Genomic DNA, 18,720 nt, shown 5'->3' on the forward strand with positions numbered 1-18,720 from the left:
CGTCATGATTGCGTAGACAACAGGACGTGTGTGTGACAGACCCTGTGTAGGGGTGTACGGCCAGTGCCGGTGATTGTGATAGGTGATGATACAAGATTAGACAGGAAAAACTACTTCTATAAGACGGTAGGCCTATAAGCTTATGATCAGCATAATAATATCCCATTATTAAAATTGTTATTGCCATAATTGTTGATATGTACAATGCACAACTACGCTGCAATTTTGACAATCAATATTTGTTAAAATGGTCAACTTCGCTCGCTACATTATCATGACATGATTATCCATTACAGTTGTCCTGCAGAAGCGTGTAAAATATCAGTAGGCCCTATTGTGCAATTTTTTCCGAAAAGCATTGAATTTAGCTCAGTTGTAACGTTTGATGTACTGAACAAATCTGGAGTAAGGGCCAAAATTATTTCTTTTTAAAATTCATAATGGCCGCCACTGAGTAAAATTACAACTTAGCTTCTTGGTGTTCAATTATGTTAATTTCTCACCTTTTTATATCTGTTTACCGTAATAAGGTATCAGCGCACAGAGGTCAAATTTTCAAATAATTTGTCGTATAGCCTTATAGGCTTTCATTAAAGCTTGTTCGAAAAGTTCTAAATCGATCAAACTGAATCGCGTGTTGAATAGTTTTTGATCTTCAAATCCAAGATGGCTGGCCCGGTTTTCAGCTCGGAAAGGTAGGCCTACATTTTCAAAGTCGTCGTAGAACCTTCAAATTGAGTTGCCCAGCAAACACGGCAAAACGTGTTCGGGTATAAACGTTTTAATAACGTTATAAAAACATTTTGAAACTATTATTAGTATAAAATCAACCAAAAATACAGGGTGTCTCAATAAAAATAGGCCCTGTGGATTAGGGGACGTAACTTAAAATGTCAGCAGTAAAATCAAAACTTCTTTGTAGATTCAGGAACCGTGATCTTCCTTATGGTACACAATTCATCAAAATCTGTTCACGCATTACTGAGATAATTGGGATTGTACAAATAGACCAATTTTTGGACCGTTGAGATACACATGATGTGCTGCATTGTAGTTTAGAATGCAGTAACTCTCAGTCTTGCTGGGTTGAAAACATCAACCAACCAACCACTCAATCTCTCAAAGAATGTTTTTCACACCTTTCTCTTTGGATTAACAATACTAGCTCTTCTATGCATTTCTCAAGAAACAACAGGTCAGTTTTGTTTCATAGTGTACACATGCGTGACCACGGTGACCAGAAAATAAATCAGAGAAAGAATCACGTTTAGGGGGTCAAAAACGCTAGTTGATGCGTTTAGTCATTTTATTGGTCCCGTTAATTCGCAAAACGTGTTTCCTCGACTGATATGCATCATGACCATCACTCAAACTTTATGAATATTGGAAATGATAAACATAAAGGGTGCATTATTTAAAATCTAGCGTACCTTTGAGATAAAAATGTAATTATGTTGTTAAAATGCACTAAATTCCATGGGTGTTTTTGTTCAAAAAGGCAAATCCTGTTTAGGCTGTTTTGAAAATTACTAGTCGCGCATCCACTAGCGTTTTTGACCCCCTAAACGCCATTCGCGAGATTCATTCTTGGAAAAGAACCCATTTCTTGCGTTTTTCTGGTCACATTTGTGTATACTAAGAAACTAAAAGTTGAATGGTGTTGCTTGAGAAATGTTTGAACAATATTTTAAGATTATTTTCACATATTGTTAACCCAAACAGAAAGGTGTGAAAAACATTCTTTGAGAGATTAATTGATTAGTTAATTTTGCTTACCCAGCAAGAGTTTTACTTTATTTCTTTTTGTGCATTCTAAACTAAACTACAATGCAGCACATCAGTGTTTAATGTGTATTGTCCCATTGGAACGTCCAAAAATGGGTCTATTGGTAAAATCCCAATTATCTCAGTGACGCGTGAAGAGATTTTGATGCTTCATTGCAAAGAAGAAACATCGTGGTTTTTGAATCTTTAAAATAAAATGTATTTTAATGCCGGCATTTTAAGTTACGTCTCCCAATCCACAGGGCCTATTTTTATTGAGACACCCTGTATAGTACTCTAGCTGCAGAACAATTTTGGATATTGGATAATCCATTTTTTTCCAAGATGGTTGTACTTCAATAGCGGTTGTATCCTTAGCTGAAAAGCATCAGAAATGTTAGTAAAAAACATAGTGCTTTGATATAAATTTTGTTTTTTAAATCCTGGTGTTACAATTAGGCATGAAATTGTGTCTTTAAGGAGGTACTACACCCCTGCCCAATTTTGTGCCTATTTTTGTATTTTTCTCAAAAATTATAGCGCTTTAGGGACAAGTAAGATATGTATATTATAGGGGCAAGGACTACAACTACTGCACTGGAAATGTTATTTCAGCACAGACAACAGTTGTGGAGTTACAGCCAAAAATGAGGGAAACCAATATTTGATCAGTAAATCAATAACTACTTGCTTTGAGTTGCTGAATCGTCAACTCTTTAATAGCGTTGTGTTAAAATGTTTTGCATCTATTTTTCAAATATGTTTTTAGAACGTGATTTTCAAAACGTTTTATACCCTTTATATAACCCGACAATACAAGTTTCTGTAAAACGTTTTGTGTTTGCAATTCACGATGACTTTGAAAATTGACCTTTCCTTCAGAAATGTTAGTAAAAAACATAGTGCTTTGATATAAATTTTGTTTTTTAAATTCCTGGTGTTAAAATTAGGCATGAAATTGTGTCTTTAAGGAGGTTCTACACCCCTGCCCAATTTTGTGCCTATTTTTGCATTTTTCTCAAAACTTATAGCGCTTTAGGGACAAGTAAGATATGTATATTATAGGGGCAAGGACTACAACTACTGCACTGGAAATGTTATTTCAACACAGACAACAGTTGTGGAGTTACAGTCAAAAATGAGGGAAAACCAATATTTGATCAATAAATCAATAACTACTTGCTTTGAGTTGCTGAATCGTCAACTCTTTAATAGCATTGTGTTAAAATGTTTTGCATCTATTTTTCAAATATGTTTTTAGAACGTGATTTTCAAAACGTTTTATACCCTTTATATAACCCGACAATACAAGTTTCTGTAAAACGTTTTGTGTTTGCAATTCACGATGACTTTGAAAAATTGACCTTTCCTTCAGAAATGTTAGTAAAAAACATAGTGCTTTGATATAAATTTTGTTTTTTAAATCCTGGTGTTAAAATTAGGCATGAAATTGTGTCTTTAAGGAGGTTCTACACCCCTGCCCAATTTTGTGCCTATTTTTGCATTTTTCTCAAAACTTATAGCGCTTTAGGGACAAGTAAGATATGTATATTATAGGGGCAAGGACTACAACTACTGCACTGGAAATGTTATTTCAGCACAGACAACAGTTGTGGAGTTACAGTCAAAAATGAGGGAAAACCAATATTTGATCAATAAACCAATAACTACTTGCTGAATTTTCATTACAATAGTTATAGTCCTTGCCCATATAATATACATATCTTACTTGTCACTAATGTGCTATAATTTTTGAGAAAAAAATGCAAAAATAGGCACAAAATTGACCAGGGGTGTTTTTGATGTTTATAGGCCTTAACTTCGCCTGCGAGCTTTTTACGGAATTCGTTTTTAGCGTTTCAAACTAATATAGTTCGCTAAAAAAAGATTTTTCCCACCTCTGTAAGGCACATCGTGACGGTCTGTGTGTCAGAGATGTGTCAAAGCAAATTATTATTGTCACTGCATTAATAAAGGGAAGGAAACAGGACAGGTGTTTGAGGAAATTTTTCATCGACAGTTATTACGTCTTGGGGTTCTTGCAGAACTTGGATTGATCTAATAATATTTTTGTTGTTCAAAACGAATTCTTTTAAGGGTGATTTGACACTTTATAACATTTCAGAAGATCAATGCATGCAGATGAATATATCAGTTATGGAATGGATGGCAATGGTGAATGGTAATATGACAGGTGGTGAACACTTGGGGACAATGGTGATGGATTCTAAGTATGTAAAAACATGAATGGCACAGAAAGTGACTTTTAATTTAAGCACATTCCACTAGAGTTTGGTAAGTAATTGGTTTGCTGTTTTGCAGGAATTGAAAAAAAACCCAATTCTTGAATAAGCGTTTAATTATGTGCTTATGTATCTTCTGTTTCATTGTCATGTCTTTCCTCATTCCTAACTCCTTCCTTCCATCCTAACTGATTCTATGTGTCTCGGAGTGGTTCTGCAAGATCGAGCTGGCTTCCTCCCTCGCTTTTTACTCTTTGTCTTACTCTTGTGTTTGTCTGTACTGTCTACCTGTATGTTTGTCTTTCTTGTCTTGTTTGTGCACTTTGTCTGTCTACAATTGTCTGTTTTATGTTAATGTTTTTGTTTCATGTTTTATGTTATGTTTTGTGTATGTTTTGTGTTTGTCTGTACTGTCTAGCTGTATGTTTTCTTTCTTGTCTTGTTTGTGCACTTTGTCTGTCTATTGTCTGTTTTATGTTAATGTTTTTTGCTTCATGTTTTATGTATGTTTTGTGTTTGTCTGTACTGTCTATCTGTATGTTTTCTTTCTTGTCTTGTTTGTGCACTTTGTCTGTCTATTGTCTGTTTTATGTTAATGTTTTTTGCTTCATGTTTTTTGTATGTTTTGTGTTTGTCTGTACTGTCTATCTGTATGTTTTCTTTCTTGTCTTGTTTGTGCACTTTGTCTGTCTATTGTCTGTTTTATGTTAACGTTTTTGCTTCATGTTTTATATGTTTTGTGTTTGTCTGTACTGTCAATCTGTATGTTTGTCTTTCTTGTCTTGATTGTGCACTTCGTCTGTCTACAATTGTCTGTTTTATGTTAATGTTTTTTGTTTCAATACTTTCATGTTTTATGTTATGTTTTGTGTATGTTTTGTGTTTGTCTGTACTGTCTTTCTGTATGTTTGTCTTTTTTGTCTTGCTTGTGCACTTTGTCTGTCTATTGTCTGTTTTATGTTAATGTTTTTTGTTTCATGTTTTATGTATGTTTTGTGTTTGTCTGTACTGTCTATCTGTATGTTTTCTTTCTTGTCTTGTTTGTGCACTTTGTCTGTCTATTGTCTGTTTTATGTTAACGTTTTTGCTTCATGTTTTATGTTTTGTGTTTGTCTGTACTGTCAATCTGTATGTTTGTCTTTCTTGTCTTGATTGTGCACTTCGTCTGTCTACAATTGTCTGTTTTATGTTAATGTTTTTTGTTTCAATACTTTCATGTTTTATGTTATGTTTTGTGTATGTTTTGTGTTTGTCTGTACTGTCTATCTGTATGTTTGTCTTTCTTGTCTTGTTTGTGCACTTTGTCCGTCTATTGTCTGTTTTATGTTAATATTTTTGTTTCATGTTTTATGTATGTTTTGTGTTTGTCTATCTTCCTTCCATCCTAACTGATTCTATGTCTCTTGTCTGTCTCTGACCTCTCTTGCACTGAGAATTAAATTCCTGTCCGACCGATTGTACTGTACAATTGCAACCAATTGTGCAGTACAAGTGCTATTGTATATCACCAAGACAGTACTGTCGGCGACCGGTGCCCCTTGTTTGTTTTGTCTTAATGTTTTTTGTTTCATATTTTTTGTTTCATGTTTTATGTTTCATGTTTTATGTTTCATGTTTTATGTTCCATGTTTTATGTTTTGTGTATGTGTTGTGTTTGTCTGTACTGTCTATCTGTATGTCTTTCTTGCCTTGTTTGTGCACTTTGTATGTCTATTGTCTGTTTTATGTTAATGTTTTTTGTTTCATGTTTTATGTATGTTTGGTGTTTGTCTGTACTGTCTATCTGTATGTTTGTCTTTCTTGTCTTGTTTGTGCACTTTGTCTGTCTATTGTCTATTTTATGTTAATGTTTTTTGTTTCATGTTTTATGTTTGTTTTATGTATGTTTTGTGTTTGTCTGTACTGTCTATCTGTATGTTTGTCTTTCTTGTCTTGCTTGTGCACTTTGTCTGTCTATTGTCTATTTTATGTTAATGTTTTTTGTTTTTGTTTTATGTTATGTCTTATGTATGCTTGCTCCCTCCCGATTTCCTTGTCTCAGGATGGCTACCTGAGATCAAGGCGACCCCCACCCCTCCTGGTTTGGCTCAGGATGGCTACCTGAGATCAAGGCGACCCCCCCCCTCCCGGCTTGTCTCAGGATGGCTACCTGAGATCAAGGCGACCCCCACCCCTCCTGGTTTGGCTCAGGATGGCTACCTGAGATCAAGCTGATTTCGTCCCTCCTGGCTTCCTCCTGTCTCTGACCTCTCTTGCAGAAATAAATTCCTGTCCGACCGATTGTACTGTACAATTGCAACCAATTGTGCAGTACAAATGCTATTGTATATCACCAAGACAGTACTGTCGGCGACCGGTGCCCCTTTGTTTGTTTTGTGTTAATGTTTTTTGTTTCATGTTATGTTTCATGTTTTACGTTTCATGTTTTACGTTTCATGTTTTATGTTTCATGTTTTATGTTATGTTTCATGTTTTATGTTTCATGTTTTCCGTTTCATGTTTCATGTTTTACGTTTCATGTTTCATGTTTTATGTTTCATGTTTCACGTTTTATGTTTCATGTTTTACGTTTCATGTTTTATGTTTTATGTTTCATGTTTTGTGTTTCATGTTTCATGTTTTATGTTTCATGTTTTATGTTTCATGTTTTGTATTTCATGTTTCATGTTTTATGTTTCATGTTTTGTGTTTCATGTTTTATGTTTCATGTTTACTGTCTATCTTTATGTTTGTCTTGTTTGTGCACTTTGTCTGTCTATAATTGTTTGTTTTATTTTAATGTTTTTGTTTCATGTTTTATGTCATGTTTTATGTATGTTTTGTGTTTGTGTCTATCTTGTATTGTTTATGTTGTGTTTAAGTGCAAGGTATAGGGAAGTGGCAGGGGGGAGAGGGTGCGCATAGCTGTATAATTTATATGTACTAACATTTCCATTCTGGTTTTTTTAGGGATGTGCGTGTTTGTGTGTTTCAGATGGCTTGTGGAGACGGAATTGGAGTTACGACAGAAGAGGACTCAATATATGGTCAGTATTTTGCTTTCTGTATTTTTTGTATGTATTTGTGTTGTCCTTGTGGAGTGGAGGAGGATGAGGAGTGGAGAATTATGAGGAGTGGAGGGGGATGAGGAATGGAGGGGGATGAGGAGTGGAGGATGTGGAGTGGAGGAGGAGGAAGCGAAGGAGGATAGTAGGAGCATTTTGCTTGAATTGCCGAGTATGAAGCCCACTCTATGTCGACTTCCTGAGCCTTTACAGCTACATAATGTGTAGATAACATCCTTGCTGTTCATCATGCTTGTAAGAAATACTAAAGTGAGTAAATCTATATATTGATCGGGAGTTCAGTGTCTGGTATCTGGTTAGGCTAGGGTTAGAGATAGGGTTAGGGCTGGGGATAGGGTTAGATGTGGGGTTAGGGATAGGGTTAGAGATAGGGGAGGGTTAGAACTAGGATTATGGCCAGGGTTGTGGTTAGGTTAGAGATACCAGCCTGCATTTTTGCATCGGTACATAGAACCTACTCATGAGAAGCATTTAGTGCAAACACGGTGAGCAGTATGAGTGTTGTCTAAGTGTTATGTTTGCCTGGATTGTCTTTTGTTTGTCTTCAGAAAGTGGTCCAATGCTTGGTGGTTGGAGCATTCTGTTCTTGTTTTCATTGCATTATTACTGACACTATTTTTTTTCGTAAGTGATTTTATTCTGTCAGATCATAGTTTTGCTAAATCAGTGAAGCTTGCTTAAACGAGAAACAAACAATGAGCTGTACAACACAAAGACCACTAACCAGGACCATTCAAGAAAAGAAGATGGATTAGCAACATACTTCAGGATGAGCCCTCGGGACGAACTACTTAACATCTATGCCTAAATCCCAACCCACTGGGCCACAATAAATGAGGTCAGCTGGATTTAATGAGACAGGACACCACTACCAGGTAAGTACTTACAGCACTGACAAAACACCAAATTTCATTAATTTCCCACTTCATAAAAAGAACTCCTTACCACTTGTATAATTTAACCCCTTAAAACTTGTATTTGCCTATGATCCATCATCCTTACCAATCCAAGCACTGTTATGTGTGAATTTGGAAAATATTTTCAGAAAAATTGAACGAGCACATACAACTCTTATATAATCAAATAAACATCTCGAAAAAAGTAACTACCCCCCCCCCCCTTAAATAATGACCATTGTTCAAAAACGGGTGATTGTATTCAACCCAAGATTTGAAAGTTGTACCGTAAATTGTATTGATTTTGTATTCGGTGTAATGGAAGGAAATCTGTGTAATGATATCTGAGTGTTTTTGTATTGTAAAAATTTGTATGTAAATTGTGCAACTTTCTAATCTGGACCTCACTACATTAAATTGACCGGTGTTTTATTGTTTTCTGGGCTATGGTATCAAATGAGGTGTCAAAATGCGAAGAAATAAATTCTGCTTCCAACGCATTTCACAGATTTGTAATACAATGGCCCTTTTTGAATAATGGCCATTATTTAAGGGGGGTTAGTTACTTTTTTTGAAATGTTTATATTTTAGTTATATATTATAGTTTGCTGTATTTTGTTTGACCCCCAGTGGAGGCACTATGGGGAGGGGGCAAGAGGGGCATTTGTCCCCTCCAAATATTTCCACCTTTTAGTGGCAATTTTGCACACAATTTGTTGATTTTGCACACCCTGAAATCCACTTTTCTCCCATGCCCCCCTCCGAAAACAAATCCTGGTGCCGCCATTGTTGACCCCTGAGCACAATTTATCACTGACACTGACCTATAACAATACCCATTTTCCTTATTGCAGCCTATTACTACAGCAAGCATGTGATGGCAATGTTACCATGGTTACCATGAAAAGTATCTTAGGAATTTACAGAATTACCTGGTAAGCATTGGCTAATAAATGATATACTAGGCGGTCACATGTATTTGGCGGTTCTCGGCTGTCGCGAATGTACATACCAAGTTTCATGCCCATTCAACAGTTTATACTTATTTGACCTCAGATGCCCCCAAATGACCTTCCAAAAATTCGGCTCCAAATCTTGACTGTACCCACCAAGTTTCATGCCCATGGCAGTCAGTTTTGGTACTCATTTGACCCCAGATGAACCCTGATGTCAATCGAGTGACCTTGGCCCACTAACCAAAACAAACTTATTCTGTCTCGGGCCAAATTGCGCCTACCCCCAAATTTGAGCAAAGTGATATATTAATCTATTAATGATTAAAAGTAGCATTTTTCTTATTATTTGACCAGACCAGTTATATTTGCCTATTTCTCAAGTTGAGAAAAATAGGTGTTTGCATAATTTTTTGTCTCTCACATAAAATGGTGATACTTTTGAGTACACTAGTAAATATAAACCGCAAAGATTCGCTTTATGTCGCATATGGGCTCATAAGTAAATTTTATGTCTAAATAGTGAACTCCCACCTCTGAAAATCCCAACAAGAATTAAGGGTTGGTGCCCTTATTTGCTGGTGGGATCTTTATGGAGAGCACATTTAGATTGTGTCTAAAATTCTAGTTATGTCAAGGAAGTCCATGCGCCATTAGGCAAATCTTTACAGTATCTATGCTCCTCTTAGCTTCAAATTAAACCAACCAGAAGTTAACTCCCACAGTAAAGGATATGGATATGACTTACTGGTCCAGCTAAACTGACCATAATGGAGACATGCAGGAACCCAGTCACAGACTGGAACTTTGCACCCAAATATGTCGTACATTATTTGTCCTTTCGAATAATTATTAAATCACTTGTTTACTTTCTTTTTCAGTGTTTTGATTGTGCCTGGTACATCTCTAGTTCTAGCAGTCAACCATGCGCCCACGTGTCACAGCAAAACCTATCAAATGTTCCAAGCACTTAAGGACTGCTTCAAAACACCCAAAACAATATCTCCTTGGAACACTGGATCAACATACAGAACAGCGAAGCATAATGACAAAAATAGTAGTAATTCACTTTCTACTTGATTATTAATTGACATAACTACACGTGCACGTCCATGTATCATGACTCCAAAGGGGGCTGGCATTTTCTTCGGAAGGCGGGAGGGGTCCCAAATTTACAAAAAGTCAGCGTCAATAAAATTGCGACCGCCCACATCATACCTATTACAGCAACAAAAAATTTATGACCCCCCACCATCACCGATACACCTTACCCCTTAAACAAGCTAAAATTGTATTGAAATCAGTCTTTTTGAACAAATGTAAACACACTATCTGTGGTCATCTTGTGACTCCCTACATTTTGGTCATCAAAAATTTATGGACCCCCCCTATTTTTCTTTCCAGAAATTTATTACCCGCCCCTGTATATTTGGGACTCCCCCTTCCGAAGAAAATGCCAGCCCCCCTAACTCCAAAGCTACTTACTGCTAAGGGTATGGATACTGGTCATCTTTTTGCTGCCATTGTAAATTAATTGTATTTTATCTTCATGTTATATGGGATGCAGCACATCAAAAGGGGGACTTCGCGGCAAAATGCTTTTCAAGATATTTCAAACTAATACAGTTCGCTAAAAAGATTTTCCCACCTCTGTAAGGCACATCGTGACGGTATATGTGTATCAGAGATGTGTCAAAGCAAATTATTATTGTCACTACATTAATAAAAGGACAGGTGTTTGAGGAAATTTTTCATCGACAGTTATTACGTCTTGGGGTTCTTGCAGAACTTGGATTGATCTAATAATATTTTTGTTGTTCAAAACGAATTCTTTCAAGGGTGATTTGACACTTTATAACACTTCAGAAGATCGATGCATGCAGATGAATATATCAGTTATGGAATGGATGCCAATGGTGAATGGTAATATGACAGGTGGTGAACACTTGGGGACAATGGTGAAGGATTCCAAGTATGTAAAAACATGAATGGCACAGAAAGTGAATTTTAATTTAAGCACATTCCACTAGAGTTTGGTAAGTAATTGGTTTGCTGTTTTGCAGGAATTGAAAAAAAAAACATTCTTGAATAAGCGTTTTAATTATGTGCTTATGTATCTTCTGTTCATTGTCATGTCTTTCCTCCTATCTAACTCCTTCCTTCCATCCTAACTGATTCTATGTGTCTCGGAGTGGTTCTGCAAGATCGAGCTGGCTTCCTCCCTCGCTTTTTACTCTTTGTCTTACTCTTGTGTGTTTGTCTGTACTGTCTACATGTATGTTTGTCTTTCTTGTCTTGTTTGTGCACTTTGTCTGTCTACAATTGTCTGTTTTATGTTAATGTTTTTTGTTTCATGTTTTATGTTATGTTTTGTGTATATTTTGTGTTTGTCTGTACTGTCTATCTGTATGTTTGTCTTTCTTGTCTTGTTTGTTTACTTTGTCTATTGTCTGTTTTATGTTAATGTTTTTTGTTTCATGTTTTATGTATGTTTTGTGTTTGTCTGTACTGTCTATCTGTATGTTTGTCTTGTTTGTGCACTTTGTCTGTCTACAATTGTCTGTTTTATGTTAATGTTTTTTGTTTCAATACTTTCATGTTTTATGTTATGTTTTTGTGTATGTTTTGTGTTTGTCTGTACTGTCTATCTGTATGTTTGTCTTTCTTGTCTTGTTGTGCACTCTGTGTGTCTACTGTCTGTTGTATGTGAATGTTTTTTGTTTCGTGTTTATGTATGTTTTGTGTATGTTTTGTGTTTGTCTGTACTGTCTATCTGTATGTTTGTCTTTCTTGTCTTGTTTGTGCACTTTGTCTGTCTATTGTCTGTTTTATGTTAATGTCTTTTTGCTTCATGTTTTATGTATGTTTTGTGTTTGTCTGTACTGTCTATCTGTATGTTTTCTTTCTTGTCTTGTTTGTGCACTTTGTCTGTCTATTGTCTGTTTTATGTTAATATTTTTTGTTTCATGTTTTATGTATGTTTTGTGTTTGTCTATCTTCCTTCCATCCTAACTGATTCTATGTCTCTTGTCTGTCTCTGACCTCTCTTGCACTGAGATCTCAACTCCTGTCTGTTCGGATGTACTGTACAATTGCAACCAATTGTGCAGTACAAATGCTATTGTATATCACCAAGACAGCATTGTCGGCGACCGGTGCCCTTGTTTGTTTTGTGTTAATGTTTTTTGTTTCATGTTTTATGTTTCATGTTTTACGTTATGTTTCATGTTTTATGTTTCATGTTTTATGTTTCATGTTTTACGTTTCATGTTTTACGTTTCATGTTATGTTTCATGTTTTATGTTTTACGTTTCATGTTTTATGTTTCATGTTTTATGTTTCATGTTTTGTATTTCATGTTTCATGTTTTATGTTAAATGTTTTATGTTTCATGTTTTATGTTTCATGTTTACTGTCTATCTTTATGTTTGTCTTGTTTGTGCACTTTGTCTGTCTATAATTGTTTGTTTTTATTTTAATGTTTTTTGTTTCATGTTTTATGTCATGTTTTATGTATGTTTTGTGTTTGTGTCTATCTTGTATTGTCTATGTTGTGTTTAAGTGCAAGGTATAGGGAAGTGGCAGGGGGAGAGGGTGCGCATAGCTGTATTATTTTATATGTACTAACATTTCTATTCTGGTTTTTTTAGGGGTGTGCGTGTTTGTGTGTTTCAGATGGCTTGTGGAGACGGAATTGGAGTTACGACAGAAGAGGACTCAATATATGGTCAGTATTTTGCTTTCTGTATTTTTTGTATGTGTTTGTGTTGTCCTTGTGGAGTGGAGGAGGATGGGGAGTGGAGGATTATGAGGGTGAGGAATGGAGGGGGATGAGGAGTGGAGGAGGATGTGGAGTGGAGGAGGAGGAAGCGAAGGAGGATAGTAGGAGCATTTTGCTTGAATTGCTGAGTATGAAGCCCACTCTATGTCGACTTCCTGAGCCTTTACAGCTTACATAATGCGTAGATAACATCCTTGCTGTTAATCATGCTTGTAAGAAATACTTAAGTGAGTAAATCTATATTGATCGGGAGTTCAGTGTCTGGTATCTGGTTAGGCTAGGGTTAGAGATAGGGTTAGGGCCAGGGGATAGGGTTAGATGTGGGGTTAGGGCTAGGGTTAGAGGTAGGGGAGGTTTAGAACTAGGATTATGGCTAGGGTTGTGGTTAGGTAAGAGATACCAGCCTGCATTTTTGCATCAGTACATAGAACCTACTCATGAGAAGCATTTAGTGCAAACACGGTGAGCAGTATGAGTGTTGTCTAAGTGTTATGTTTGCCTGGATTGTCTTTTGTTTGTCTTCAGAAAGTGGTCCAATGCTTGGTGGTTGGAGCATTCTGTTCTGTTTTCATTGCATTTTTACTGACACTCTTTTTTTTTTTCGTAAGTGATTTTATTCTGTCGGATCATAGTTTTGCTAAATCAGTGAAGCTTGCTTAAACGAGAAACAATGAGCTGTACAACACGAAGACCACTAACCAGGACCATTCAAGAAAAGTAGATGGATTAGCAACATACTTCAGGATGAGCCCTCGGGACGAACTACTTAACATCTATGCCTAAATCCCAACCCACGGGGCCACCATAAATGAGGTCAGCTGGATTTAATGAGACGGGGACACCACTACCAGGTAAGTACTTACAGCATTGACAAAACACCAAATTTCTTTAATTTCCCGACTTCATAAAAAAGAACTCTCTTACCACTTACTTGTATAATTTAACCCTTAAAACTTGTATTTGCCTATGATCCATCATCCTTACCAATCATCCTTACCTATGATCCATCATCCTTACCAATCCAAGCAATGTTATGTGTGATTTTGAATAATTGAATTTGTTTCATTAAATTGATATTTTGTAAACATTTAGTTTCTTAATTTGAATCTGATATGAAAGCAACAGCAAAACTAGGAAAATATTTTCAGAAAAATTGAACGAGCACATACAACTCATATATAATCAAATAAACATCTCAAAAAAGTAACTACCCCCTTAAATAATGACCATTGTTCAAAAACGGGTGATTGTATTACAAATCTGTAAAATGCGTTGGAAGCAGAATTTATTTCTGCACATTTTGTCGCCTCATTTGCAGCAATCGACTAAATATTGACGTCACAGCGTAGATTTAAATCCATGCAACCCAAGATTTTAAAGTTGTACCGTAAATTGTATTGATTTTGTATTTGGTGTAATGGAAGGAAATCTGTGTAATGATATCTGAATGTTTTGTTTTGTAAAAATTTGTATGTAAATTGTGCAACTTTCAAATCTGGACCTCACTACATTAAATTGACCCGGTGTTTTTATTGTTTTCTGGGCTATGGTATCAAATGAGGTGTCAAAATGCGAAGAAATAAATTCTGCTTCCAACGCATTTCACATATTTGTAATACAATGGCCCTTTTTGAATAATGGCCATTATTTAAGGGGGGTTAGTTACTTTTTTGAGATGTTTATATTTTAGTTATATATTATAGTTTGCTGTAGGCCTATTTTGTTTGACCCCCAGTGGAGGCACTATGGGGGAGGGGGCAAGAGGGGCATTTGTCCACTCCAAATATTTCCACCTTTAGTGGCAATTTTGCACACAATTTGTTGATTTTGCACACCCTGAAATCCACTTTCCCCCCCCCCCCCCATGCCCCCCTCCGAAAACAAATCCTGATGCCGCCATTGTTGACCCCTGAGCACAATTTATCACGGACCTATAACAATACCCATTTTCCTTATTGCAGCTTATTACTACAGCAAGCATGTGTTGGCAATGTTACCATGGTTACCATGACAAGTATCTTCGGAATTTACAGAATTACCTGGTAAGCATTGGCTAATAAATGATATACTAGGCGGTCACGTGTATTTGGCGGTTCTCGGCTGTCGCGAATGTACATACAAAGTTTCATGCCCATACAACAGTTTATACTAATTTGACTTCAGATGACCCCAAATGACCTTCCAAAAATTCGGCTCTAAATCTTGACTGTACCCACCAAGTTTCATGCCCATATGCTAATTTTGACCTTCCAAAAAATTGGCTGTACCCGCCGTTTCATGCCCATGGCAGTCAGTTTTTTACTCATTTGACCCCAGATGACCCCCGATGTCAATCGAGTGACCTTGGCCCACTAACCAAAACAAACTTATTCTGTCTCGGGCCAAATTGTGCCCACCCCCAAATTTGAGGAAAGTGATATATTAATCTATTAATGATTAAAAGTAGCATTTTTCTTATTATTTGACCAGACCAGTTATATTGACCTATTTCTCAAGTTGAGAAAAATAGGTTTTTGCATAATTTTTTTCCTCTCACATAAAATGGTGATATTTTACACTAGTAAATATATACCGCAAAGATTCGCTTTATGTCGCATATGGGCTCATAGGTAAATTTTATGTCTAAATAGTGAACTCCCACCTCTGAAAATCCCAACAAGAATTAAGGGTTGGTGCCCTTATTTGCTGGTGGGATCTTTATGGGAGAGCACATTTAGATTGTGTCTAAAATTCTAGTTATGTCAAGGAAGTCCATGCGCCATTAGGCAAATCTTTACAGTAGCTATGCTCCTCTTAGCTTCAAATTAAACCAACCAGAAGTTAACTCCCACAGTAAAGGATATGGATATGACTTACTGGTCCAGCTAAACTGACCATAATGGAGACATGCAGGAATTTTGCACCCAAATATATGTCGTACATTATTTGTCCTTTCGAATAATTATTAAATCACTTGTTTACTTTCTTTTTCAGTGTTTTGATTGTGCCTGGTACATCTCTAGTTCTTGCAGTCAACCATGCGCCCACGTGTCACAGCAAAACCTATCAAATGTTCCAAGCATTTAAGGACTGCTTCAAAAACACCCAAGAACAATATCTCCTTGGAACACTGGATCAACATACAGAACAGCGAAGCATAATGACAAAAATAGTAGTAATTCACTTTTTTAATTGACATAACTACACGTCCATGTATCATGACTCCTAAGGGGCTGGCATTTTCTTCGGAAGGCGGGAGGGGTCCCAAATTTACAAAAAGTCAGCGTCAATAAAATTGCGACCCCCCCCTTATTTTGTCAACAAAAAATTGTGACCTCCCCCCACCATCACCGATACACCTTACCCCTTAAACAAGCTAAAATTGTATTGAAATCAGTCTTTTTAATAAAATTAAACACACTATCTGTGGTCATCTTGTGACTCCCTACATTTTGGTCATCAAAATTTTATGACCCCCCTATTTTTCTTTCCAGAAATTTATGACCCGCCCTGTATATTTGGGACTCCCCCCCTTCCGAAGAAAATGCCAGCCCCCTAACTCCAAGAAGAACAATATTGTTACTAGTGGTATATATAAGCTACTTACTGCTAAGGGTATGGATACTGGTCATCTAATCTTTTTGCTGCCATTGTAAATTAATTGTATTTTATCTTCATGTTATATGGGATGCAGCACATCAAAAGGGGGACTTCACGGCAAAATGCTTTCCAAGATATAGATTAAAATAGACAGATAAAATATGAATGCTTTGAGCCTTTGATTAATTTTAGCAAATGAGGTGTCATTTTAAAGCTTGCAAAATGCATTCAAAGCAGAATACTGACTCAAAATTGACCGCACCTGCAAAGTCCTCACTTTTGATGTGCTGCATAACATATAACTTTGGTTCTAAAACTGACAATTTTTAATTTTGTTCAATTTGTAAAGTACATTGTTATATTGATGTATATCAAGTGTCTCTTTGTTGGTTGTTGCTATTATAGCAATAATTTAAATGAATTCTAATGTCATGCGCAAAAACTGATTTGATGTAAGGCGACAAAAAATAAATGTTCACCATGCTCAGCCAACCCATATTTTACATTTTGGGAGCTTTTGAGGATATTTTTTTAGCTGTATGGAATTAAAGCAGCCGTTTTTGGTTGATGTGGATTGATTTTTAAATTTTTGAAAAAAGTTTCAAAATACGTTTGAAAAAACATTTTTTGGACCATTCAGCCTCTAACAGAAAAAAAATATCCTGACCAAGTCACCTTACTTGCCAAGTCCGTCACCCGGGGCCCGTCAGCCCGCAGAACAGGATTTTGTTTTCACCGCCCAATATAAAAGTGTTTAAATTGTTAGAAAAGCATTGTCAATTATTTAGCGACACAAGTTGCTTGTATAAATGTACATGGTTTTTGATTAATTTATAAATTATCATTTTATGTGACCTTGGAAGCTATATCGCTCGATCGCTCGATCGCTCGATCGCTCGATCGCTCGATCGCTTTCGGGGGTCAGGTAGGAATTTTTTTCTCAATGAATCTGTTTTTTCGCCTATCTCAAGGTCAACCCAATATCATAATTGTACAAATTAAACATTACATGAAAGCGACTTGCTTTATCGTATTCATTTGTAATAAAATATTAAATAAAGATTTTGTGTGAGAAGCGTGTTTGCTTTGATTTGTGTTTAAAGCTCAAAAAGTTATTGTTTTTAAATAAACCCTCATTTAAAGCCATATTGTAACATTTGCTGAGGGTGCCCTCAGTTCTGTTTTTTTCTGTATTTAACACAATTGAAATGTACTTTTAATTAATATACCATATTTGCGTTCTATGGACCCCTGAGCGACGTAGATTTTCCGTTTTTGAGATTTTTTAAAAATTTCTTGTATTTAAAATCGGCCGTATCCAGTTAAAATAGACTGTTTTGGGGTTTTTGATTTAAACGTGTGCAAAACGAGGGGGAAATTACAAATTTTGGTGATGGCATTAATTCCACTCTTCAGTAGATAGCATATTGCTGGCCATTTAATGAAACAATGCTATCTTCAGTAGATAGCATCGTTTCATTATAGGGCAATTATGCTATCCTCAGTAGATATCATTGTTTCCACGAAATTAAATTGATATCTTAAGTAGATATCTTCAGTAGATGGCATTGTTTCATTAGAGGGCAATATGAGAGTAAAATGCTGCCCTCAGTAGATAGCATTGTTTCATAAAAAAGGGCAATACACTATCTTCATTATAAAGAAAGCATTGGTTCATGAGAGTAAATTGCTATATTCAGTAGATATCATTTGTATTAGAGGGCAATAATGCTATTTTTAGTAGATATCATTGTTTCATAAACAGGGCAATACACTACCTTCAGTAGAAAGCATTGTTTCGTAGCATTTTTATGCTATCTTCAGTAGATAGCATGTTTCATGAACGTAAATTGTTATCTTCAGTAGATAGAATTATTTAATTAAAGGGCGATATTCCACGCAGTATTATATTCAGTAGATAGCATATTTACCCTCTACAATAATATTATGCCATCTTCAGGACAAGCATTAGGCCTAGATGGCAATTAGATTAGATGGTAATATATCTTCAGTAGATAGCATTGTTTCATGAGCAGGTAAGATGAGAGTAAAATGCTGTCTTCAGTAGACGGCAGTAGGTCTATTTAATTATAGGGCAATATGCTTTCTTCAGTAGATACTATTAGAGGAATGCTCTCTTCAGCAGATATCATTGTTTCAGGAAGAGGACAATATACTATCTTCAGTAGAAAGCATTGTTTCATGAGAGTAAATTGCTATCTTCAGTAGATAGCATTTGTAATTGAGGGCAATAATGCCATCTTCAGTAGATAGCATTGTTTCATGAAAGTAAATTGATATCTTCAGTAGCTAGCATTATTTAGTTAGATATCATTTCAATAGAGGGCAATAATGTTTTTAGAATGCAATAATTATGCTAATTAAGCGTCATTTTATTAGACGGCAATATGATATCTTCAGTAGATAGCATTGTTCAAG

The 18,720-nt window shown here is 36.0% G+C and overlaps 1 protein-coding gene and 1 long non-coding RNA gene across 3 annotated transcripts; both read left to right on the forward strand.

Moving 5' to 3' along the window:
- The first annotated feature begins 18 nt into the window (after positions 1-18).
- On the forward strand, positions 19-7,443 carry LOC140160936 (uncharacterized). Its single transcript, XR_011860041.1, has 3 exons — positions 19-126; positions 3,890-4,059; positions 6,957-7,443. It is a non-coding gene; the product is annotated as an uncharacterized lncRNA (long non-coding RNA).
- Positions 7,444-7,450: 7 nt separating this feature from the next.
- Positions 7,451-17,343, forward strand: LOC140160935 (uncharacterized). 2 transcript variants are annotated; one of them, XM_072184285.1, is made up of 4 exons: positions 7,451-7,947; positions 8,823-8,903; positions 14,664-14,744; positions 15,676-17,343. In XM_072184285.1, exons 1-4 carry the CDS (start codon positions 7,925-7,927, stop codon positions 15,875-15,877), a joined length of 387 nt encoding a protein of 128 aa, XP_072040386.1. In that variant the 5' UTR covers positions 7,451-7,924; the 3' UTR covers positions 15,878-17,343. The 2 variants fall into 2 exon arrangements, 1 of the variants encoding a protein (XP_072040386.1); XR_011860040.1 differs by lacking the exons at positions 7,451-7,947; positions 8,823-8,903 and adding an exon at positions 12,743-13,553.
- Positions 17,344-18,720: the final 1,377 nt, after the last annotated feature.

The sequence above is a fragment of the Amphiura filiformis genome, chromosome 9 (assembly GCF_039555335.1).
Source record: "Amphiura filiformis chromosome 9, Afil_fr2py, whole genome shotgun sequence".
Classification (NCBI taxonomy): Eukaryota; Metazoa; Echinodermata; class Ophiuroidea; order Amphilepidida; family Amphiuridae; genus Amphiura; species Amphiura filiformis.

Bases quoted from the DNA above. Each gene is read 5' to 3' on its own strand.
- LOC140160935 (XM_072184285.1), top strand. From the start codon at position 7,925: ATGAGACAGGACACCACTACCAG. The intron at 8,904-14,663 runs GTAAGCATTGGC...TCCTTATTGCAG, and splicing joins GGAATTTACAGAATTACCTG to CTTATTACTACAGCAAGCAT. The intron at 14,745-15,675 runs GTAAGCATTGGC...TTTCTTTTTCAG, and splicing joins GGAATTTACAGAATTACCTG to TGTTTTGATTGTGCCTGGTA.